Consider the following 25,514-nt stretch of genomic DNA (forward strand, 5'->3'; position numbering starts at 1 on the left):
ATTACATCAATTCTTATTCTTGGAAAACCCAAACGGACATAGAGATCAGACTTGGGCATCAGAATCTTGGATCTAAACTGGCTTACAACCTAAAAGCATAATGAAACAATTGTTTGGCTTTGCCAAGCATGTGTATTTTGCCAAGTTTATAGATCATATTTCTGTGACAAATTAACGACTTTAACAATTACAAATTAACAATTTCCACTGCACCATAATATTTAGAGGAATTTACTAAAAATGAAATGACTAAAATAAAAAGCATTGACCTTTGTGTTCTCCCCTGTTTCACTTTGGAGCACTGAATTTCTCCTAAACTTGCATTATATCAGCCAGCTGTGTAATATATGTGATGTCATTCCCTGTGGAGTGCTTCTGAACTTTTCTTCTGAAGGTCAGAATCCATGTTCAGCTTCAGTGCTGATGGCATTAACCCTGATTTTCCCTTCATCAAATGAAGCATATTTGGTACACAGTTTTTGACCTCATGAAAAGTGTTACAATGTGTGGAATTCTTATTTGGTGCTGGTATGTTTTCTCCTCTTGAAAGTTTCTAAGATAATAACATGGTTTGTACTGATGAGGCTTGGTGTGCCATAGCAAACCATCAAAAATCTGCAATTCATTTCTGTTTGCCAATTAGGTCTTGGTGTTAGTTCACCAGAAGCCTAGCAAGAGCGTAGGGTGAGATAAAAACCTAGGTCTGTAGGCAATGGGTAAACTAAATTGGACACCAAAATGAAAACCAAGTAACTGATAATCCTCTGCATCCTATAGGCCAGACAGTTTAATGGAAGAGGCATTGCTGGACCCCATGCCTCTATAAAGGGTTAACTGTACTTTAATCACCTATACCACCTGGCATTGGATGAAGGCATTGAGAGAGGTGCAGGATGACAGTGGGGGGGGGATTTGTAAGTGTTAAATGGAGTTAATATTTTTTAAATGCTTATTTTCTTTTTTTTAGAGTTGCAGGTGAGGATATTCGAGTTTTCATTTTAAGATCGGCTGCACTTGTATGTGCCCTCAAGCAACTTAAAAAGTAATGAATAGATGAGTTTCTTTGCAAGTGTAAGCATTTTAGTGTGTATGGCATTAGCTGAGTCTGGTCAGTTAGGTTAAACTGTAATAGGCTCAAAAATGCCCTTGCTAACTTGTTTATATAAATATCCACTTTTGAACAAAAAAAAAAGAATCACATATATCTGTTTTCTAAATTTAAATTTGCCCTAAAGAATTCTAAAAATTAGACAAATTTGTGCAAATGGACCAAAAACGACATGGACAAATGTTTCATTTTGCTCTTGGTCCACTTGTTTTCCAACAACAAATTTAGTTTCCTGATCTTTCGGTTCAGATGAATATCGAAGTCCGTTTTACGGTCAGAAACTTAATTTGTTGCAACTAATTACTGCTAATTCAATCTCTCGTGGTCTTTCACGCTTCCAAAAAAGCAATATTATCTGTTTTCTTTCTTTTTATTTGCCTATAGTTAGGGTGTAAGATCTATGTTCTGTATGTGACCTCAATTCTGTCTTTGCCTCTGTCTAAAGACACCAAAAATGATATATCCCTACCTAAAATTGCAAGCTGCAATCGATCTTTTACATACAAGACTCCACAAGGGATCTACCTCTGTTTTCATCTACCTTTTCTTAAAGAAAAATCCTCCACTTTCTATTTTGTGCACTGCTACGGCAAAAAAAAAAAAAAATGTTTTTGCATTTTGCATTGCTTTTTTCATTTTTTTTAAAGCATGGGTTTTAAATAATTCCAAATGCAATCACCATGTTATTTTAAGAATTGTAGTATATATTAAAGAATGATAAAGGAGGATTGGGTCATAGCAAAATAAATTGTATTAGTTATTTTTTTTTAAATAAACAAACAAACATAATTGCTTGGGATCCAATCAGGGTCATGCAATATTTATTGACATTATTGCTAGGTATGGAATAAATACATTAAGTGAAGCATATGTTAGAGGTTTGGTATTTTTCAGTTGACACCAGCCAGCTTTCTGTTGAATGGTAATGTCTTGGTTTTCTCTAAATTGTTTTAACACTGAACCAGGTTTGACTTAAATTTCACTAGTTTTGAATAATGCTGCATTCTTATTTCCTATATCACATAAAAAATTTAATTATTATAACATTATAGCAATATTGGAAATGATATGACTGAAATTGTAGCGATGTTATTGAGACTGTCCTGGGAAATTTTAGACCGCTGGCAGCTATGGGCTTCACTTCTACCGTGTTTCCCCGAAAGTAAGACAGTGTCTTACTTTCTTTTTATCCCTAAAAGCCCCACTATGTCTTACTTTCGGGGTATGTCTTATATTGGGAAAAAATTGTCCATATATACCAATCCACACGCATACCAATCCACACATATACACCAAACCACACACATATATACCAAACCACACATATATACTAATCCACACATATACACCAATCCACTCTCACTGTCACTCTATGCTTTCCTACCTTTCCTCTTTCAGTTTCTTTGCCGCCTCTTCGCTCTTCTTCTTAGTTCTTCTGTCTTCTCTTCTTCCGGGTCAGAGGGCACGGAGACCGGTGGGCGCGGCTTCAGTGCTGTGCGCCGGGATCTGGCAGCAAACCCCGGCGCACAGCAGCTGTTGCCTTGGGGATCACAAGGGAGCGGTATCGGAGGTCTGTTAAAGACCTCCGATACTGCTCCCTTGCGAGCCTGCTCCTCCAGCGGCGGACATTACTGTCCGTCTCTGGAGGGGCGGCAGGGGCGTAGGACCGCGCTGCGGCGGACCCCGCGACGGCAGTGGCGTCGCACCGCGCTGCGGCGGACCCCGCGGCGGCGCCCCCTGGAGTGTGGCGCCCTGTGCGGTCGCACAGGTCGCACACCCCAAAGGCCGGCCCTGGTCCTGATGGACCACGGAAAACATTATTGCTGCTCCAGCAAATCCCCCGTGTTTCCCCGAAAGTAAGACATATGTCTTACTTTCGGGGTACGGCTTATATTAGCCGACCCCTCTGAAACTCCCGATACGTCTTACTATCGGGGGTGTCTTACTATCGGGGAAACACGGTAGCAGCTGTTTGCCCATCCTCTCTTTTTAATTTCTGGGTGGAAAGACTGGAAAAAGTTTTATCGTCTATTTTGCACCTCTCATAATCAGAAGCTTTTGAATTGAATATCGAATTCAACATTTTACCAAGGCATAATTTATTATGTGCCCATTAGTATAAAGACATAGAGAGACAGATGATACAACGAAAGCCTTTCCAAAAAACACCTTTATGTTAAAATGTGTAAATATGAATGTTGTTTTCCTAAATGTATCTATAAGATAAAAAGGAGACTAGCCAACATAGCACCTTTTATTAGTCGTAATAAAACACATCTGCAGCGTGTAAGTGTGATAAGACGTATTAAAGATCTGTTAATGTTGGTTAGGTCCTGAACCCCAAGACAATGCATGAGATTAGCATCAGGGTATCATAGCAGATATCTGAGACTCCCCAGCAGCCTTTTAACCTGTATCTACTACACATTTGTCTCTGACACCGGGGAATTCTCTCTGACAGCCGGAGGGTGTATGCGCGATGGACGCAGACAACCCCCGGCTGCTAACCGCATCTCCTTCCGGCTGCAGCGGAAGTTGCCTAGACGTCTACGTAGACGTCTACCCGCTGCCCCGACTACACACCGGAGAGTCCGAAGCACCGGTAAGTTTGGGGAGGCATAAGACAGGAGGATCCAGGTACCCTGCAGCGCTGCGGGGGATCTGGATCTTAGTCTCATAGTCATACCTCTGAAAAAAACCTCATCTTATAATCGAGCAAATACGGTAATTTACAAAACTCTGCTGGTTATGATTTCATATAGGCATCGCATGTGTTACTGAAGCTTCTGAGACTTTAGGTCTCAGTGATTCCAGGTAGTACGGAATACTGCTATTCACTCCTATCTGTGTGACTCACAGTTTTGTTAGATATCGTGGCCTAGATTAATCACGTGGTAAACATTTTGTCTCAAGTGAGAAAATCCTTAATCCCATGTCAAATCCTGAAAAGACCTCTGCTTTTTAAATCAAATCAAGCGGAATGACATATTACAGGATTAAGAGAGATTTTCATACTCAAAATTATACTTTTTAATAAAAAATAGGCCTATTTTGAGCCACATATAAAGCTATGCTAAGCCGTAAAACAATTCTTTCACAATGGCGCTTTGGAGCTGTACTAGATGCTGTTGCATGTGTTCCAGAATATCCATAGTTTATTGATACATGGCATCAGTGCATCTATACAACATGAAATATATTTTTCTTGAAAAACTGAGTACTCATTAAGTTCTACGTGTGCTAATTTAATCAGTATACCATCAATCCGCAGTACTCTTCATACCATAAAAGATATGTTCATACACATTACACTATTTTTTTTGGCAATCTTTATTTTTTCTCGAAATGCATGGATCAATTATTTTCAATGATTTCTATCACTGATCACAACAGAACATGTCTTCTATTCACTAAGTACTAAGTCCATTGAGTCTGCTTCAGTGTGTCTCATTCCTCACTGTACCCATCTGTAGCAATTCAATTACCCATGTTTTTTGTGTTTGCCAAGTTGTTCAATGATCTGCTCTGCAGGATTTTCCAGTTTGGTGGGAGCCTGGAAGCTGAGCATGCAGCTCTCATTTGAGTTTGGGTCCGCGACAATTCTAGATGTCTAGGTAGACATTCCAATGTGTTCTGGCATTATTGCCATATTGAGTGTATTCCTACATCATTGGTCATGAGAGTCTTAGCCATTAAAGTATTTTATTTATTTTGTGACTATTTTATTGATATTTTCTATTATACAAATAAGTAGCTAAGAATGGAATATTATTTTTGTTAGAACCTTGTGACGGACTCGTCCCTTCAGATACACCGCTGTGGATATCATACCGGCCCAACCACCCGTTCGCCTAGAAACAATTTCAGCCTAACCAGGCAGCTAAAACCGGTGAACTAAGTTGAGAAGGAAAATATTACTGAACATTTCTCATATACATTCGGTGTAGTTTCCCCAAGTGTTGGAACCATCTGTTGTCTGTGGACCCCCTATGTACCCAGTTTTTATGTTTACCCCTTTTTCATATTGCCCCGACCCAGAAGCTGTCTCTCTGCCGTCCACGCCTCCAAGCCCAGTAACGGGACATACAGGTTTTCCTTTTGGAAAACCTGTACAGACTATTCAGTTCCGTGACAAACCTCCTCTAGGGAATCACCTTCTAAGTAGAGGGAACCCTCTAAAGATCAGTTTCTGATAAGAGCTTGACTTGGAGTTTGAACATCTTGGTGCGATACAAGATATGATCCTTGCTGCAAAAGGATGATGTATTCTGTCTGCATTTTTAATGACAGAACCAACCCATGGTGAAATACAGTTTCATTGATATATATCACTACTCTTACAAAAATAGTTATATTTCATTTTGTCTTCTTTTTTCCCTTAATTTATATTTTCTTTCAGTTCCACTTTTTTGCATAATTTATTGCAAATCAAATATACATCTTACAGCATGGTAATCATGTTAATTGTTAAATGCAATCAAAATAAGATTTTCGTGGGTGACTCAAATCACTTAATAGTGCATGAATAAAAAAAATAATCATTCTAATTGCCACTGCATATCTTGCTGAAAGCATTTTAATTGGCAGAGCTCTTTGCATTATTCAAATGAGAACATATTCCTTCTACATACAAGAGGTCCTGTTCAATCAGTAACCCCAAATCCTTCTGAACACAATTCGTTTTTTTCTTATTATCCCTTCTATCGACTTGTGTGATTAAATAACAAATGGACAACCTTCCAATAAATGTCCTCTTCTTATAGTAGTGAAGGGTTTGCAAAAAACTATTTGCAAAGAACAGTTTGTAAATAAATATCCTAGGTTTATATAATCGCTGCTTGCAAGGCTCTTTCCTGATGTATGCTACATAACCAACGCCACTGGATTTTATGGCAACACAAAATTAAAAAAAACAATAAGTGCTAATAATAATTTATTCTACTTTTATCTAAATTTTGGGGGACTTAGCATGAAAAAGGCTGTATGTGTTGCACATGACTACCAGGCTTGTAGAATAGTGCTCTTATTCTTCATTTAATGGAAGTCGAGTATAGCTCAGTCCACTGATCTTCCATTTTAGCCATTTCATGAGTCCTACTATTCACACACACCTTCATCTTTCATGTGGCGAATCCCACAATCCATATCCCAAGACCATGGCTCTTGGAGCACATGAAAAAGAAGGAAAAATAATTCTTAATGGTAACCTTTTGGTTCTGCAACTTTTCAGAAATGGAAGTGCAATCATAGATTCACGACGTTCTAAAAAAAGATGCACATTCTAAAATGTTCTCAAGATTGTTCACAAACTTTAAAAAATCAACTTGGCAGACATGGAAATTTCACATACCAACACGCTAAGCCTTAAAACTGTAATGGTGGTATGTGGAAGCAATATGGATACACACAACTTGACTTTTAAATGCACCCCAATACTTAATGTTACCAAACAGAAGAATGCCTACAGCCCATAAATACTTTCTATAATGGTTGCTTAAGTTTTGTGTATTTGTACACATCTATTATATGATTTCGAAGAGATAGTTCTGAGAGCTATTCTTAATTGGTTTCTCAATACTATCACTATCATTGTGATCATTGTACGTGGATCCATTTGCTCTCTTAGAAGTTGCTGTTTGTACTTAAAAAAGGTTAATGAACCTGTGGTTAGGTATTTATCTGAAATCCCAAAACCAGTGTATCACACATTGTCTCGTCACAGACCATTAAACAGTATATTTTAATGAACATATCCCCATACCTTCCCGGTAGAGCTGTAATTACACAATCGTATAACCTAATAAAAGGACAAGTATGCCATGCTAAAAATCTAAAAAAAAGCAGAACTCAGGACCATTGTTTAATGTCACATTCTAAGAAACGACACAAGTCAGTATGCAAACTTCTGCTTTTCAATTAAGTTTTAAGTTATATATTTAAATTCTGATGTAGAGTATTTAAGAATAGTGAAATCGGGGGTAAATGATGAACTATAAACATCTCTTGCAATCCGCCCATTCCTTACACAAGAATCCACAAAAAGCTCTGGTTCATTCACTTATCATTTCCCGTCTTGACTACTGCAACACTCTTCTGGTTGGCACTCCACTGTCTCGACTCTTTCCTCTGCAGTCTGTCCCAAATGCCGCTGCTAGGCTCATCTTCCTTGCACGTCGCTCCTCTTCTGCTTCCAGACTCTGTGAAACCTTTAGAATTAAATTTAAAATCCTGGTTCTAACAAATAAGGCCCTCTATAACACGGCTCCTCCATACATTTCTGCCCTCATAAACAAATACTCTCCTACTCAATCGGTTTGTCTTAGACTGTCAATTCTAGTCATACCCATTGAATATATGTATTGTAAGAAGCGCTACTTAAATTGTCAGTGCTTCATAAAAGATAATAATAATAATAATAGCCTGAATATTCATTATTTTATTTATGTAGCACCAACACGACACGGCCCTTTTTATAGTAAGTAAATTCAAAGAATATGACAAAACTAGAACTGACTTCTAAAACACACTGACACATCATATAAAGGCCCTGCTCGCAAAGCTTACAATCTGGCCTATCCAAGATAAACCCGAGTCAAGTAAGATGGTCTGACTGACATTCTCCTGCGGCCCGCACGCACTTCAAAGTGTTTTCCAAGCTGATTAGTCAAACCAGTGTCTGTCAAACAGAAAAGTATAAGTGTGATTACGAGTGTGAGTGTAAAATATTATTATACACACTCACCTACAAACAAAGCTCACAGAAACCGGGAAAGAATTTAAACCTCAAACCTTTATTCATTCGACTTTTTTTTATTTTTTCATTGTAGTACTTGCGGGGTTGTTATGGACTTTTTAATCTTTTTTTTTTAGCAATATGCATTTAATGACTTTTCATTTTGTATGACTAACATGTTTTTACAAGTCGCCAACAAACATGTACACTAAAGAAAGCTATACACTATTCAGCAGGCAGTGTTTTGCTGGTGTAGTGTTGGTTTAATGTGTGTAGTATTCAGATCCAACTTCATTTTACTTCCTCAAATAGGTTCGCCAAAATGTAAAAAACTGCTAGCGACCAAAACAGGCCCCTACTTTCATCTTCCATTTCAAAGTCAGGCCCAGCTTTCTGCGTCGTTATCGAACTGTAACATCTAAGATGACCATGATTATCAGCCAAGTGTCCTGACCTGGTTCTAACCCCAAAGTATGACCTCCCGCCACACAAACACACAGAAGTTATACTCCAACGTGTTTTGGACAGCGATAATGCCAACGGCTATTATATTATACTTGCTTTATATATTCTGCAGCAGTGTGCATGCGTCCCATTCTCCATGTATTTTGTGGCAAAAATGATTAATGAGGTGGTCACCATTGTAATGTGTGTGTAATGTGTGTGTCCTGATAGCTGTTAAAACCTGTCTTATTTCTTGTTTCTTTCTCCCGCCGTTTCACTTTTCAGGCCCATACGATTCCTGCCTCCCCTTCTGTTCTATATGGGGTTACGACTTCTTCCTCCAGAGTTGCCTGTTTTTTCTTCCCCTGTGTCCCCATAAACAAAACAGAAACAATTCACAAGTATGCCTCAAAGAAATAAAAAATATCATAAAAGAATTATATGATAGTTTGTTTGGGGTGGATGCCGTTTTACTCATAAAACCCTCTCGAGCCCTGAGGCCACGCACACACTCCTACACATACTCATACATTACATTATGCCATTACACACAACATGCCATTTAAACACAGGAGTGATGGGAGTGATAAAGGGCCTCTGGACACCTATGAAGAGATTCCAATAAAAAAACAGCCATTTCCAGTTACAATAGTAATTCACAATATTAACAACGTCTACATTGTATTTCTAATTTTTATGGACCAAAATAGCTTTTTAAGTTACCCCAAGCTTTTGCATCATAGTATAACACTGTGTGTGTGTATATATATTGTGTATATATATTGTGTATATATATTGTGTGTATATATTGTGTGTATATATTGTGTGTATATATATATATATATATATATATATATTTGCAGTGTTACTGTGATGTATTAAATCTATGGAGATAACGTCAGGGACCTAGCTTGGCTGCCTGGTGCTTGGTGAAATCTCAGTTTTACTCTATCAGAATTTATGCTTGAGGGGCTGGGGATACAAGATTCGTACTATTCATGTTTTCTCGTTTTGCTAAATGACAGTGTATGTGAATGTCTCAAATTATGCTGCTCTCAGCTTTTGATTGCCTAGGACAATGATTCATTAAAGTGCATTCATGCAAAATACAGTAGTTGCTTTTATTATCATGCAAATGTAATAAGAACAAAAAAAATACACATGATGTAAAGTTCTGTTTTTGAATATTTCACTCTTTTTATCCCCCCCACAGGTTTTATTGGGACCTGATAATGCTCATTATGATGGTCGGAAATCTTGTCATAATTCCGGTCGGAATAACCTTCTTCACAGAACAAACAACAACGCCGTGGATTATCTTCAACGTTGCGTCTGACACTGTTTTTTTATTTGACTTATTCATGAATTTTAGAACTGGGATTGTCATTGAAGACAATTCTGAAATAATACTAGATCCAAAAGTCATAAAAATGAGTTATTTGAAGAGCTGGTTCGTAGTTGACTTTATCTCATCGATTCCAGTGGATTATATCTTTCTCATTGTAGAGAAAGGGATGGATTCAGAAGTATACAAGACTGCGCGAGCTCTACGCATCGTGAGATTTACAAAAATCCTCAGTTTACTGCGTCTCCTAAGACTTTCAAGATTAATTCGATACATTCATCAGTGGGAAGAGGTAAGACCAATAAATCAGTATTCATTCATTAAAGTTGCCAGCATTCTGTCCTGCGCTGTTGGGATAGCTTGTGATTGTAATATGGATTATGGGAAGTTTTCTTGTTTAATGCTCTACCAGTTTACTCCCAAATTAAAGCCTATATTGTGCATGCGCAATGCTTTGTTTATGCAAACTGTCTTAACCGCCGACTAATCGTTGGTTGGGACATGAGTCTCACAGATTATGTTCAAAGCAAGACAGTTAACAACTATTTTAAAGCAACCTAATTCACTCTATCTACCTAGAACATCTTTTAAAGTATTCTTTAGCCACCTGATTTTTCCTATGAATTTCAGACTTTTTGCTTCTTCTTTAGACCCATATCACAACTGTTCCAATATAGAGGCATAACCTACTTAACACTATTTACAAACCTGTAGATCAGTTTGATGGACCTGTGAAAATTTGATTTTTTGGAAAAATATTTTTATCCCTGCTTAGGGAAGTGCTTGTTAGAATTTGATATATCCTTGAAATAGTAAATTGGGTGGGAAATGTGGAATCACCAATGAAGAAGGAAACAGATGTTTTGTAGCGGATGGATTTAAAAAAGCTCATACGTAAAACTACATAACTCCAATTTTCATTGAATAAAGAATAAACAAAGGAAAATCATTTTTTCATAAAGGTAGAACCTTATGTGTATGGGCGGTTTGCTGGATTCTAAATATCATTATATCATAAGCCAAAGTAGTTATTGTTTTTGTTTTTTCTCTGGAACGCAAGTAGGTGTTAGGGTGCTTGCTTGGGTAGGCAAAATCACCGGACGCATTTAGATGAAGGACTAAGGACAATGCCTAAGGTAATGCCTACTCATACCATGAACCTTACCAAGCTACATACTTTATTTACCTCTATCAGGGTGACGTCTGACACTCACATTGATTGAGTAGGAGGAAGTGTATCAGCTGATATACATCACCACATTTTAATATGTTTCAAGCAATCGATGGAGTCTGTAGTCAAAGTTGATACCTTTATTGGGCCAGCATAGGAAAAGAGTTATAGTGACCTCAGAGGTGTCTTCTTCTGATGTACCAATACAGCTATATATATATCCTTTTTTTAAATTAACGGTGTAAATTCATTGCACAATGGCAGATATAATTTGTCAACAGTCCTTGGAACCATCTCAATGTCAACAATAATAAGGGTTAATAATTAAATCAGTTGAAGGTGGTAAAAGAACTACAGAAATCTAATTGATATCTGGCTTACACAATACCTTTCAAATCAAAAACCCCAAATATCTGTTAATGCTGAGTACCTCTTCTTTGGATATCGTGCCCGCTGCACCTACCAAAAACACGGACTGTGTCAGTTTTCTAATGACTCATTTCTATGTGATTTATAATGACTTTTTCCTAATTGCCAAGGTTATGCTTTTATTACCTCTTGCACATGAGTCAGATCTATAAATTAACTGAATTTACTGTTAAGGAAATCATTTTAACATAAATAGATAATCTATCTACATCTAGGTACATTTGGGAGCATGGCTTTATTAATTTCACATGGCTAAATGTGCAACATTATAAATTCAGTATTGGATTTTTGAAGCAAAGTGAATTATAGGACGAAATACTGATTTCATTTTTTTAAAGAACTTATAAAGCAGGAATACATTTTGAAAGAAGAGTTGCTTTATTAGAGAATTAATTGACTTAAAGGGGCAGTAATGCCTAAAATTATTAGCATGTGCCTGTAAAATATTTCTACATTTGCGTCATTGATCGCTAACCGAATGCCAAACAAGAAACATTGCATTTAGAAATACTGCTCACGCGGGTCTAATGCCCATTCATCGGCAGGAGTGCTTATTTTCAAGCTCCCAAATTATTTTCCCTGGTTGCAAGGTTTAGGATTGAATTCAGCTAACACGGATCTAACACGCTAGCGCTCACAGGTCATCAGACGGAAAAGTATGCTCCTTGCAGAGGATTTCCTATAGAAACACTCTGCATGAAAGCGATGAGTCTTGGAAGAGCACTGCTAAATAAGGCAAAATTGAGCAAAAAGGCAAACAAATGACATGAATATTCCTAATTTTTAATTATATGTGTATCTATGTCACTGAAAAACAAACTCATCAAAGTATCAGAATTTACATTTCTGCTGTAAATAAAAAGCTAATTTTATGCTATTTTCAACCTCATGGGATCTCGTTTTGTCAGCTGGAGTTCTTTAAAGAACGTTATTTGCTTTGACCTTGAATCGATATGTATATTGTAATCATATGACAATTTCCCCAGACATTCAGACTACCACAACCAGACACTCACACTAACATACCCAGGGGCACATACTAACAAAAACTAACATACCCATATACACACTAACATAAGTGAGAAACAAATACACTAACACACACAAACACGCCCAGACACACAAACACACCAATACACACACTAATACCCAGAGCCGGCCTTAGGTGTTCTGCGAACTACTCCTCTGGCGCCCCCCCACTACCCCCCTCTGCCCCTTCAAACTACCCCCCCTCTGTCCCTTCAAACTACCCCCCCTCTGCCCCTTCAAACTACCCCCCCTGCCCCTTCAAACTACCCCCCTCTGCCCCTTCAAACTACCCCCCCATCTGCCCCTTCAAACTACCCCCCCATCTGCCCCTTCAAACTACCCCCCCATCTGCCCCTTCAAACTACCCCCCTCTGCCCCTTCAAACTACCCCCCCTCTGCCCCTTCAAACTACCCCCCATCTGCCCCTTCAAACTACCCCCCCATCTGCCCCTTCAAACTACCCCCCCCCCTTCTCCTTATCCTAACTTACCTTGAGGAGTCCTGCCGGCATCTCATCTTGAGCACTGGACTGAGATGCCAGCACCGCGACGAAGTCACGGAGAGTAAGGGGCGTCGAGCGGTTGCTGAGAACTTCACGAGCAACCGCTCGGCGCCCCTGCCCAGGTCATAAATGAGAACATTGGGGGGGGGGTTTGTTTGTTTTAACTTTATTTAACATCCTCCATGTTAAATAAAGTTAAAAAAAACTTTATTTAACATGGAGGATTTTAAATAAAGTTAAAAAAACAACAACAAAAAAAACGATGTTTTAATCTAGGTCCAGAGGGGGCGGCAGCGGACCCCGCGGCTGCAGCGTCGTCGTCGGACCCCGCATCGTCGTCGGACCCCGCATCGTCGTCGGGTGGCGGTGACGGCGGCGGCGGACCCCGCGGCGGCGCCCCTGGAGTGTGGCGCCCTGTGCGGTCGCACAGGTCGCACACCCCAAAGGCCGGCCCTGCTAATACCCATCCACAAACCCTCATCTACTCAGCCATGGGGTCACTCAATGCAATGTTACGTGGCCCTGCTGAACCCAGTCTCCTCAATGAAAATTAAGAACATAAAGTGATAATTCTGGCCCTCTGGACTTACTACTTTGTCCCAGTTCTTGGGGTGGGGGGTAATTGCCTGATGCCCCTCCCCAGATTTTTTGGGCATACGGCTAATATAACGCCATAAGAGTTATTTAAGCTGCTAAAAGATAATCGGTTTTACCCCTTTATCAGTTATTTGCAGACATAACGTCTCTATTATCCCTCAGGATTTTTTCTTTAATTTTATTAATAATTATTCTAATGTCCCTCAGCATATTTTTATACTTTAACTTTTATACATTAACAGAGTGGGAATACATATTTTCTGCAAGGCTGGCGATGTGCATAAAAAAAAAAAACAAAAACAATTATTGCAACCTAAGCAAAATTGCAAAAGTCATTCTTGTGTATTATACTTTATTTAATACATATTTCATTTGTCAAACCAACAAAGCAAAACCAATTCTAAATATGAAACATATGAGAAATCACCCAAAATGACCTCAATATTTATAGTGCTGTAGGGAAAATTCCTTTTGCTGGAGCGTCCAATAAGCTAGTATTATTTCAGTAAATCTAATTTACAGTTTTTTTCATAAATATGTAAAATGACATTTATGGGATGGAGGGATGTATTTTGTAGTATTTTTTTTTATTTTCTTGTGGAAAACATTTGTTCAATGTCTAAAATCGTATCAAGTTTTTAATCTCTGTCTTCAAAATAATACATTATTAATATCAAGTTTATAATCTGTCTTAAAATTTATGAATTATTAATATATAATACAGCTTGACATAAAATAGCATTTTTCTGCCATAATACTATTCCATCCACTTTAACTTAAACAGAGAAATCAAGTATATGACATCTTACCATATAACTTATTTGTTATTTTGAACAGTAAAAATGTTGCAGATTTTCTATAACTCGATGGTTAATCCTGTCTGTGTTGCTGAATTTTGATGATATCACAGTATATTGTTGCCAACTGGAATAGTGATACAAACACAGCAGGAAACACAGGAAGAGAAAAAAACACTTTATTTAGAGAACAAGACATACGCAGAAAGAAAAGAAACTCAGGAACCAAAACAGAAAAAAGAGAGACAGAATGACAAAGTGAAGTATACACACAAGAGAGTCAGGAGAGAGATAAGACAAACACAAAGAAGGCACATAGTGTCAGCACATAGCGCCAACTAAGAGTCCTAGGATTTCTTGTGTTTTGAGACATCTTAACATCATCTGATAAGGAGGAAAATAGAGGCAAACATGATACACTAACTATGATCAACTTAACATTAGAAGAGAGAACACAATGAGGAAGAATAATCATAACGAGGAACTTTATACCTGGGAAATCATACCATGGAGCTGGCCTACCGGGATACCAGGTAATTATTCATTCATTGTTCTAAGAGCAGGTGTATAGCTATAAACCACAGGGTCCTGGTGTGAAAATTGCCCTGGGGCTCCCACATCACAAAGCAGAATGTCCCACAGTGCCACCTTTACCCTCAAACAGCTTGTAAGTTCCACCTTTGCCCCAAGCAGCTTATAAGTGCCATTCTAACACCCAAACAGAATGATTGTGCCATCTTTGCCCTAGCGTGTCAGTGCCCCAAACAGCTTATCTGTGCACCACCATTACACTCAAACAGCTGGTCTGTCCCATCACTGCCCACAAACAGATTGTATTTTCCCCTTGCCGACCACCACACACTCTGCAATATATACTGTATGTATAACATTTACACATACACATCTATGCTAACAAATTTACACATACATATCTATGCTAACACACAAAAGTTTACACATTCATGAAACACATACATACACATTGTGCGAGCAGCTTTGGTTTCACCTCGGGGTCATGTGCGTAACACTAGGTGACCCTGCTGCATTCCTGTCTCCCTATGTTGGTTCAAAAATGTTTAGAAAGGGCCCTTCTGAGCCTCTGAGTAAACTGGAGACGTCCCAAGTATGGTGATATTCCCGCATGCAGATCCTGAGATAGTCTGATTCCTCCGATGGTGTTATATAAGGTGTGACCCACCCAATATCTGAATATTAATTTAGGAAAAAAAGAAAATGCCAGAATATAAGACTACCTTATAGGAGAAATGTTTTACTAGTAAATATTAATTCACATGTAAACTATTATTTCATATTTAATAAAAACTATGATTGAGAAAACTGCATTTTTTAAAATTTCCTTTTATTTGCCACTCTGCCCCCAGTTATGCACATCTGTCCCCCAGATATGCCTTACACAACCGCTATTTGCCACTCTGTCCCCAGATATGCCTTTTAACACCCTATATGCCACTCTGCCTCCAGAAAACCATTATACCCCTGATGCCACTCTTACCCCCCACATGCCCCGACTTACCGATGCATCCCTAGACTTGTCCCGCGTGCAGACTCCCTGGTGTCTAGTGGGGGCAGCCGGTGGAGGTCTGTGCGCAGACAACCTCCACTGTTGCTGGCCGGTGCTTCCGCCTGGGTTTCTATGACTGAGCACCAGAACGTCATGTCACGCCGGTGCTCTGTCATAGAAGCTGGCAGCAGTGGAGATTGTCTGTGGGCATCTCACAAACGTTCACCGGCTGCAGGATGCGCACAGACAACCGCCTCTGCTGGCGGCACTTCCGCCGGGGCTTCTATGGTGGAGCACAGGAAGGTCATGTGATACTGTCGTTCCGTCATAGAAGCCCCAGAGGAAGTGCCAGCAGTAGCTGCCAGAGAGGAGGATCCAGGTCCAGGATCTGGATCTTAGTCTTGTAGTCAGACCTCTGTTTGAGGTCTGATTATAAGATGACCTTGAATATAAGACAAGGGATATTTTTCAGAGCACTTGCTCTGAAAAAAACCTTGTCTTATAATCGAGCAAATACGGTAGATTTTAGTGTATAGGATAGTGTTAAGGATTTTGGAAGGTGGAAGATCTACTTTAATGTTGTTTATTAAATTGTTTTGGACTGTCTGGTTAAAGCAAATTTCATTGAAATAAATGAAAAAGCAAAAGCTGAATAAAGTATATTATAAATCAGAGAACTCACAACTAGTCTCTGTATCTACAGCTTCATGCTGTGCTGATGATATGGCCACCCGTTAATTCTGGTTATAGACTTTCAACATTTATTAAGAGCCTTAGATTGATTGATTTTTACAAACCGCATTGAGAGGATAGAAAGAGAAATCAAGCAGAGATGAACCCAAATAAACATTAAAATCCTGCAGCGTGTCCACAAACACTGAACGTGTCCAGTCACTCTAGGCTTGTGTGTGGGTGTCGGGGCTGATGTTGGGTACCCTCGGTTGCACTTACCGCTGTTCCTTTTGATCTTGTACCTGGTGGAATATGTCCAATAACTGTGGGAGGCCTAATACATCATGCATGATTTTTCCTCTCGTAAAAGGATTTTATCAACATGAAGCAACTGCCGGTTTCAAAAATAAAAACTTTACAAAATGCTTTTTTTGTAAATGTACTTTTATAGAATTTTGCAATGTTTATTTTTCTTTGCTATATTAGGCCTAATTCCCATCGTGTCACAACATGCTAAATACAAAATATATTGCACTTCACACAAGTACATTCAAGGTCATAAAGTAGAAATGACCATTTCATGTCTAGAACATCTCTACAAAATGCATGTTTTTTATCAATAAGGGTTTGCGGAAAGAGGATTTCACATGTTGTGACATACAGACTGGGACTGCTGTCTGGCATATAGGGTAAATGCCCGGTGGGCCTCTGGCCAATAGGTCCCCATACTTACCCAATCTACCACTCCAGCGGCAGATCAGTTACCGCAGTGTGTGGCTGACAGCTACATATGAACAGATGCACGGTGCATGCTTAAAAATGTAACACGCGGCCATGTGTATCTAGCCATACATTACTTGGCGGCCACTGACCTTTAAGTGCCAGGCCTGCTTCAGCCCCTGGCCGGTACTCTACAAATGTGATGTCATAAGGCCAGTTAAAATGCAGGAGTAAGTTCAAATATATTTACAGCAAACCATTTAATTAGATAATATCTCACATACATCCAGTCCTTTAAAATGGCCAAAGAAAGGCACTTTTGTTTTAGGGGGTGTGATTAGAGGTATGGCTGAAGCAGGGCTCTTTGCATGAATGTTTGACTTATTGATAGGTATTTATGTAACCAAGTAGGGAGTTTGGAAGATGGGGTGCATATGTCTACACTGAATATAAGGACTGATTAAGGTTTTAGTTTTTATAGCAGGAAAACAGACTAAAAGGGATGAATGGTTCCCATCTGCCGTCAAATTCTATGTCTCTTTTTCTATGTCTAGTTCTGAGATGGATGAGTGTCTTAAATTAAACATAATTGTTACATTTGAAATTTAACGGCAGCATAATTATTAAGATGTTTTAACCTTCTGCAAATTGGGAGACTGGGTTGGCAGCTAAGCCACTTAAAAAACATTTCTTTATTCACTTAAATGTGCATTTGTCATGCAGGGATATAGCAAACAGATAATGGGAATCCCAGCGGGTTAGGAGGAATAAGTGATTGTTGTAGAGAAGAATATATGGTAGAGAAAATGATAAATATGTAAGTAATTGGGGAATTCGCCAGTCAAGTAAAAATTAATCTATTGGATTAAAAAAAAGAAATATCTTGGTTATAGCACACATGCTTAATTTAGAACTGGATTGAAAGGAAGATTTGTACATGTCAAGTTATGTTTACTTGTGTATTATACATGAGATATTACACCAGTGAAAATAATTTTGGCCATGTGTGTGCATTACTATTTTCCTAAACACCATTACCAAAAGAGAAGTCTTGAGATCCCATCTTGAGAATGTTGTAAATTCAAAGTCTATTGAGAGGGAATAACAGCACAGTGTGGCAAGGCACAAGTCGGACGTGCCAGACCCAGCCACCAAATACCACATGGGAAAAGCCATTTTGGCCAGCTCTCACAGTTCTCCCCTATTTACTAGGCGAGTTCAAGCCAGGGTTTGGGACTAAAGCCATGACGGCTCTCCTAAGTATAATGAAGATAGCTATAGCATGCTACAAAAGTATATTAATCGCATTTTTTAAATATCAATCACTTCGTGATGTGTGATTGCAGGCGTATATAACAAAATCTGACAGAATGTTTAATGAAACGGCACATGAGATTCAACATTGGTGACTGTAAGTCATTTATTTGAGTAGCTAAACTATACAACACTAGATGGGATCAGAAATGAGGACTCTTGACTCCAAACTCAGGGACAATGGACAGTGTTAAGTAGCAACTGCGAAAACTAACACATTACTAACTTGCATTAAAAGGACATCAATATCTACATAAGTTTAGCTTCATTTATTTACTCTAGGACAGAGCATTAGAGGTCCATATGAGGAACTTGCAGGGGAAATGTTCACACAGCGGATGGAGCAGATAACATGAGTCCACTTATTAAAATGAGTGGAGCCACAAGTCCATCTCAAAGGGAAAAAAAGGATGTTCTTCTAGGTAAGGACCAAAAAGCTCCAGAATTCACCAACAGTAGAAGTGGTGAAAACAAATACTGAGAATGCTTTAAAAAATAAACTAGATAGCTTTTGGTGAAGAAATAGTATTCAAAAGTACACATGGTATTTTAAAGAGAGTTTATTGCTACTACCCAAAATATTTTTTTCCTACCTTGTAACGGAAAAGGGCATGTGCCTAAAGGCTGGGATTTTGGCCTTATCTGGCTCAGTCGCATTTGAGATAGACTGGAAAATTTTGAATTTGAAAGATCTATCGACCTCGAAATATATATATTTTATTCAATTTTTTGTACTACAAACTACTAATGTACTAATGAAACTTCTCCACGGCTTTTTAAGTTACCACAGCTCACGAGCAGAGACATGTGTCAGGAACAAAACATAACATCCCAACGAGTGCTCTGCCTACAGATCTGCCAAACACTTTGACTTTGCATTCTACAGCTTATAATGAGTTCCTTGAATGCATATATATTCTACCAAACACTGCCTAAGATATAATTGTGAAAGATCATTGAAATCAGAACACATTATATTACGTTCGACAGCTGAACATACGCCATATGTACAGAATATTTCCAGGGTAAGCTTGGCAAGTCTTTCCAAGCCAGTTATGTAACTCACTAAGACATCGGAAACATTGAAATCTTATCTCAAAGATTTAGTTGCTTAAAGATTATAGCATTGCACCTTAAAAAGCTTTATGCCATGGCGGATGTTATTTTTGAGTTGACCTTCTGAAGTGGATAACAGAATCCTGAGTCTAGTATATTCTCTGTTCCTGCACCAGCATAAATGACACATTGCTTTCTGAAGTTGCTCTTTTGATTTGTTACTTTTGCTCCGTCCATATCGTTCACATCACAAGCCTCAATTACAACTTGGGATACTAATCACAATTCACCTAAAGTGTGTACTGTTTCCATATTAAGCATCTATAGCCTTGTACCAAACCCTCCACCTCTAACATAATACCATAAGTAACAATACTTCTTTGTTCCATATAGAGGATTCTAGTGAGAAGTGACCAAAATAGGTAACGGTAGAAAAAAATGTTTTTTCAACGATAAAATATATATATAGAAAAAATGTATGCACTCTATGAACATTGTCCAGAGGATAAATGGGACTCAAAGCATAAAAGAAAATAAATTACATACAATAGCACAACATCTATTTCACTAAAAATCTTTAGCCCCCCCTCTTAGACAAAACGCATAGGGCTAGTATCTTTTTACATCTCATCCCCAGCCCGTTTCAGGTGAATCTTTATTACTGCAATTGTCCTTGTGAGTGAAGTTTTAATAAACAATATATGTTTTAACAGTGTTGCACCATTTATCCTCTGTTAAAACCCAACTGTCTCTATTGTTTCTTATTTGAATTACGGGGAGGAATAGGAGAACCCCTCGGCAGTGGATCAAAACTTCTCATAGGGAAGAACTTTTTTGATTTTATTGATTTGTAATATATTTGTAATAATAACAATATTCCTTTGGTTTCATTCACTAAGAAGTTGAAGGTTGAGTTATGTCATTTGTCGAAAGCAATCATGAAATCCATTTTGTGCAGTGAATTCACAGAAAAGGGTTCCCATTGAGTTGTCTTGTTGAATTGACTTGTTGCCATGACCATACGAAAGCGTGTGAGCCATCATGCAAGTCCTGGCGTGTCAAGAGACCCGGTGTGTCATTGATTTGCGGGTGCAAGAGAGCTGATTGCTAGACAATTAATAAATGATATCTTTAAATATCTTACTATAGCTATTATGGCATTTTCCTTCTTTTTCATTGGTGTTAGTTCAGTGTGAGGCATAGTTCATTAATTAATCATTAGCAAGCATCACATATATTTTTAGTAACATCCCGATTTTTTTGTTTAACTCACCCTTCCAATATACTTATTTTTGTTCAATGGAAATTTGACAAACATGGTAACCCAATTTTAATTAGTGAGTTGCTATACCCCGCATTAAAACGTTCATCGACTTGAGGCTTAGGCCTTGCGAGTCCTTTTGAGCTCGCCGTCAAGTTGAGAATTTGCAAACTTTACTAGAGTTTGCCTTAGAAACTTGACTTGGCTGGCAACTTGCAATCATATATATATATACATATATATATATATATATATATATATATATATATATATATATACCATAATGTCTTTTTTTTACTTATTTCCTATAATTCACTTAAGGACTAATGCATTTGTTTTTAAAAAAAAAAAATGGTTATAATATACCTTCATACTTCCAGAATGACTGCTACATTTATTTGCTGTAATCAACTTAAATGCCCATTTGAAGCACCGCGTTGCTTTTCATTAAGTCAGACTGTAGCAGTACGTTGCTGTTATGGAGATTGTTGCTGGAAACATTACTCAACATGCTAATGGGAGAAAAAAAAGAGAGCACTTCATAAATTATCTTGCTTCCCCTGAAATATTAAAAAGCTTGACCAGAAAAAAGTGATACTGGTATTTTTAGCATGCTAAACCACATTAAAGGGACACTCCAGCGTCCCAGACAGGGTCATCAAAGAAGAATGCATGTACTCTAAAATACTTCTTCATGTATTTACTAAAACTAAATGTTTAAAAAATCAGTCACTTATGTTCAGGAGGACCTGCACCTCTGTTCTGATGTTTCGTGCCACTTACTGAACCCTGGAAGCAGTGGCTGGAATAGCACTCCCATTGACATCGATAGAACCATTGGAACCAATGGGCTGGAGCTCAGTGCATCTCCTACAAGCCAAACAGTGTGGGCAATGAAAGGGGCAAATGCATATGGAGGACACCATACAATCTAAAGAGACCATTCAGTTGTCGAATGCATTAAAGTGTATCTGATGGCTGGAGTATCCTTTTAAAAATCGCAGTTTACAGTTTATAGCTGATTCAGGCAAATCTCACAATACAGCCATATTTATTTATTTACATAATTTGTTGAACAAATGCAATCACTTGCTCGTCTAGATTTCGTAAAGTACAGATATTTTATGCGAAGATATGATGACCTAGGACACCTGGGAGCTTTTACTCAATACGTATAACAATTTACACACCCTGTAGGACTAATTACTGATTCATTATGAAAAAAGGCGATTACACTGGAGACGTAATTCATAGTAAGCACTCTCTGTTATTTTACCAATAGACTGTAAGGTGTGTGAACGGACATCAGTAAAGCAGGCTAAACTGTAATGTATTATAAATATACAGAATCGGATAATTAAGCTGTTCTGAAATAGATACTACTATTTATTTTCAGGTTTTTTAGTCCTAAAAACAAACCCAGCTCCCATACATTCAAGAGCAATATAGAGACTAATAAGATCATATATGCGAGTTGCAAAATTATGTAGTGTGTTCAAGAAATGGCTGCTACTGAATCCATCCTTTCAGTAGATCATGCCAATTATCCATAGTTGTGCCCTGTTTTTTAAGGAATGGGTGGTAGATACCCAGAGTATGTAGTCCCCCTGCCTCATAATTGGGTCGTTTTTCCAATTGAATGCTACATAAGTATCAACCACTTTAAAAGGGACACCCGGTCATCATATCCGCTTTAATGCATATGATATGTGCCACCTTTAAATGAGCTTCTTGTTTGCAGGCATATGCAAAGAGGGATTCATCAGAATCCATTCTATACATTTGCATTGTAGCTTCCAGGTGTTCTAACAAGACCGCCATGCACATGCCCAAAAAGTGGTCCCATTGGTTTCAGAGGGTGTGCGATCGGACAGTAGAGCTATTACCAAGTGAGTCTTTCGTTTTCCTTTTTCTGGAAGAATATTCACATACACACAAAATACTTTAACACGTATTCTTTGTTGATGGGGCCCTTTAACAGTATAAGCCTTGGGTTATCATATGGGACAAACCCATTTCAATTCTTATTTCATAATCTGTACTATAACTTCTTGTTCTATATACTCACCATTTTAAAGACTATCTGTATCTATCTATACAAGTCCAAAGATGCTCTAGATTTGTTTTATCTCTGTTGGATTAAGCGCTGGCTCCAACGCGATTGAACATTTGTTACGTTGCATGTTTGATAAGTATGTTGTACTACATAAGTGACATTCAGAAATCCACTTCTCTTTTCACCAGCTCCGGAGAGCACTATAAGGACTACTGCTGTGAGAATCAAACTGCGTTTCATCTGTGTGTGCAGATAATTGATGCTAAAATGCTAGCAATTATATTTCTTTGACATCAGCATTTTTTTTTTTGTGTCTTTATATTGAGAACCATGCACAAATACAAATCATTTTCTTTCATTTCATGATTCTAGAATTCTCCAAGTATTTATAGAAAAATGTATGCCACACTTCATTTTTGTTAAGGTTAAAATAGATAAATGAAGAAATATCGTCTATTTTATTTTAATAAGGCGCCGTATTTTTTTCAATCTCCCTTCTCTTCATCCCGCCAATACCAAAAAAAAATCAGGTTTAGAATTCCAAACTGTGAAATGTAAAATCTAGAAAAGCGCTAAATCCATTTCTGAAGATAATTCCAGCTGCAATCTCTCTACGTAAATTATAACTTTTCTTTCAAATAATATTCAGACATTGGGGAAATTCAGTCTATTTTTATACCTTTTTGTCCCACCTTCTGTACCCTGCTTTTGTTCTGCAGCTGCAATAATTTCAGTTTTCCATTAGTTGTCCCGCGCTTCACAAATGTAAGGTAAAGGTGTATTTGGTTCAATAAAAGCAGCATGCAACTTCTCTTAGCGCTCAAATCGTGTTTTCAAAAGGTCGTGTCAGTTCTATTCTTTACAGGTCAGTGAACATGTTCCACCACTAAAGAGTTTTGGTCGGCAAAAATGTTATTTTATAGAACAGTTTTCTGAGAATTCTAGAACACAAATGCTGTAGGATGTTTGAGTTGTGTAGTACTGATGTGAAAACAGACGTCACAAACTGTAGTTATTTAACGGGACATTTCAAAATTGGGTATTTGTGACACAAACAATATGTACGGCTTGCTTTACCGTAACTGAGATAATTAACAGTTAAATAAAAACTTAGGTAGAAAAACATATTCACCATCGTCACATAGAAACATCTTTCTAGACTGCCCTGAGAGTCACAGTATAAAATATTTAGCAATTGTGCAGCGCTGCAGAATATGATGGTGCTATATGAAACAATAAATAATAATATTCTGAAAAGAGTGATCAATATGCTGAACACTGGGCTGTGTCTAATGTGATATGTGTTCAGGGTGACTATTGCTGCCCATTGGTGCTGCCACTCGTAGTGTAGATACTAGGTTACATGACCTTGCATGGAGCACAAGGCCATTGGACCCACGGCTACAAGCGGTAGAACAAGGAAAAGCCTCAAGAGGTAATCCTTCTGGGAACTGTAACAAGCATTTAACTTCAAAAGACGCTGCAAGCCTCATGAAAGAGCCTCACAAATCACCAAAGATTTAGGGCCGCCAAGGGAAATGCCCATGGCCCTGGATGCATAGGTTTTGCAGGCTTCAAGCATTGAAACTACCATGGGGTGAAACAATGTTCAAGCCATTCACCAAGAACATGCAGTAGAAGGCTTACTACACCAATAAAAAATTTCCTCACATTTACAAGCATGGCCTACAGGATGCACTCAGAGCAGGTGCATGTGAAACGGTTGGGTGCCAGGCAAAATAAAATGGAAAGGGGTGCCAGAGATATTTTTCCTTTTTCCTGTCTTGCTTGCATCATGGTTGCTTCCCAGAAAGGATAATGTAACCTGAAATTATGCATTTTTTTCTGATGCTTGCACAGAAATACATTTTATAAATGGGCTTTTGTTCATGGCATAAAGGATACACAGTACACCGACTGGTGCAGATTTAAGGCATGCTGCTCTAAAACAGTTAAGCCGAAGTGGATAATTTTCACATCCATGCTGGCACAGTGTGGTGAGGGAATTTAAATTGAATAAAACACGGGGCAGGACAGTATGTTCTAAATCTGAGCCTACTATTACGTAACTCGAGATCAGGTCCAAATTGGACCTGACCCTGCTGGATTGAAGTTTTGTCTCTATGTATGCCTCAGTTTCTAATATTTTTGCTTATCACTTTGCCCATTTTCCTGTTTTACTCTATATTGGCATTATTGTGGAATTTTATCTGCACCTAATCCTTGGACGTATCCCAACTTTTTCAGGTGTAGATGCTCATGATTGGTGGTGTTAGTTTTAGTTTATGAAGGTAAATGTATTTACTATTTTAGATTGTTTATATGGTTGTACATGTTTATTTTCTCTTGCTTGAGCCATTTTTAGATATCAGTTCTAAATGCCTTTTAGGTGTTCTGTATTCCCGTAACACCTCCGAGGCTTTGAGATTGCTACAAAGTATTTTAAGATTAGTGTAGAGACTCTTGGATTTCCATTCCTGACCTGTGCAGATGTTGGAATACTTCCTTATCTCGTCTATTGATTATGAAGGCTGGATGTCAAGCTTTGACTTGTGAAAAACTTACAGTACTTCAAGTGGGTAAAGGTTATCTCTTTGGGATTCCACAGGCACGCACTCTTTTTTCAAACTTAAGTTCTCATAATGATGTGAAGTGCTTGGTGGAATGTATCAAATCTGGAAAATGTGTTTTTTTTAATTTCCATTTATTTAACAGAAATGTAAAAAAAGCTGTTTCTCAATGATCAGAGCTTTAAAGT

General features: G+C 38.2%; 1 protein-coding gene across 1 annotated transcript in view; it reads left to right on the forward strand.

Moving 5' to 3' along the window:
• Positions 1–25,514, forward strand: part of HCN1 (hyperpolarization activated cyclic nucleotide gated potassium channel 1) — a 130,945-nt gene that overhangs the window by 23,338 nt on the left and 82,093 nt on the right. The window contains exon 2 of the mRNA XM_053448076.1: positions 9,499–9,922. Coding sequence (XP_053304051.1) covers positions 9,499–9,922 — 424 coding nt within the window. The remainder of the gene's footprint in view (positions 1–9,498; positions 9,923–25,514) is intronic.

Source organism: Spea bombifrons, chromosome 1, assembly GCF_027358695.1.
Source record: "Spea bombifrons isolate aSpeBom1 chromosome 1, aSpeBom1.2.pri, whole genome shotgun sequence".
NCBI classification, from domain to species: Eukaryota; Metazoa; Chordata; class Amphibia; order Anura; family Pelobatidae; genus Spea; species Spea bombifrons.